General features: G+C 58.3%; 1 protein-coding gene across 1 annotated transcript in view; it reads right to left on the bottom strand.

Moving 5' to 3' along the window:
* Window positions 1-335: 335 nt before the first annotated feature.
* The window catches only part of LOC119593400 (uncharacterized protein DDB_G0271670-like), a gene marked incomplete at its 3' end in the record, with an annotated part of 961 nt that continues 775 nt past the window's right edge, over window positions 336-521 (bottom strand). Inside the window, 1 exon segment of the mRNA XM_037942329.1 lies at window positions 336-521. Within this exon segment, the coding sequence (XP_037798257.1) occupies window positions 336-521 (186 nt within the window).

Raw genomic sequence — 521 nt, 5'->3', positions numbered from 1 at the left:
GTCTGACCCTAGGCTGGAATGTGGAGTGACGACGCCTGACCTAAGATAGGGCGGGACGGTAGGGGAGGTTTCTAACATGCGACACCCCCCCTCCCCCAATGGAAAAAAAATGGAAAGACGTCTGACCTCGACTTTGAGGGCAGATCGAAACCGTCCTGACCCTATCTCGGCTAGAATGACCCAATCTAGGGTAACGAGGGCAAGCTGTCTGACCTCAGCTCGCACGGGACCTCGGCTTGAATGCGGGGAAGAGACAAGACGTCGAAACCCAAGAGAGGAAAAGACGCCCCAATATGCCGTCTGACCTAGTCTGACCTTTGCCAGGCGTGAGGACCTACCTGGAAGACGTCTCTCGCGTGACCTTCATCTTAAGGCGTACGGCCGTCCAAGTCTCGACCAGGCTCCGCCACAGGGCCTCCACCTTGATGTCTCCTCCCCTGCTGAGTCTGGCTGCCTCCAGATCAACGGGCGGAGCTACGGGCGGAGCTTCACACACTGCGATACAATCCTCGGCGGCGGAG

This window comes from Penaeus monodon, chromosome 32, assembly GCF_015228065.2.
Source record: "Penaeus monodon isolate SGIC_2016 chromosome 32, NSTDA_Pmon_1, whole genome shotgun sequence".
NCBI classification, from domain to species: Eukaryota; Metazoa; Arthropoda; class Malacostraca; order Decapoda; family Penaeidae; genus Penaeus; species Penaeus monodon.
Note: the sequence above shows the minus strand (reverse complement) of the source record. Positions and strands in the feature narration are given on the sequence as shown.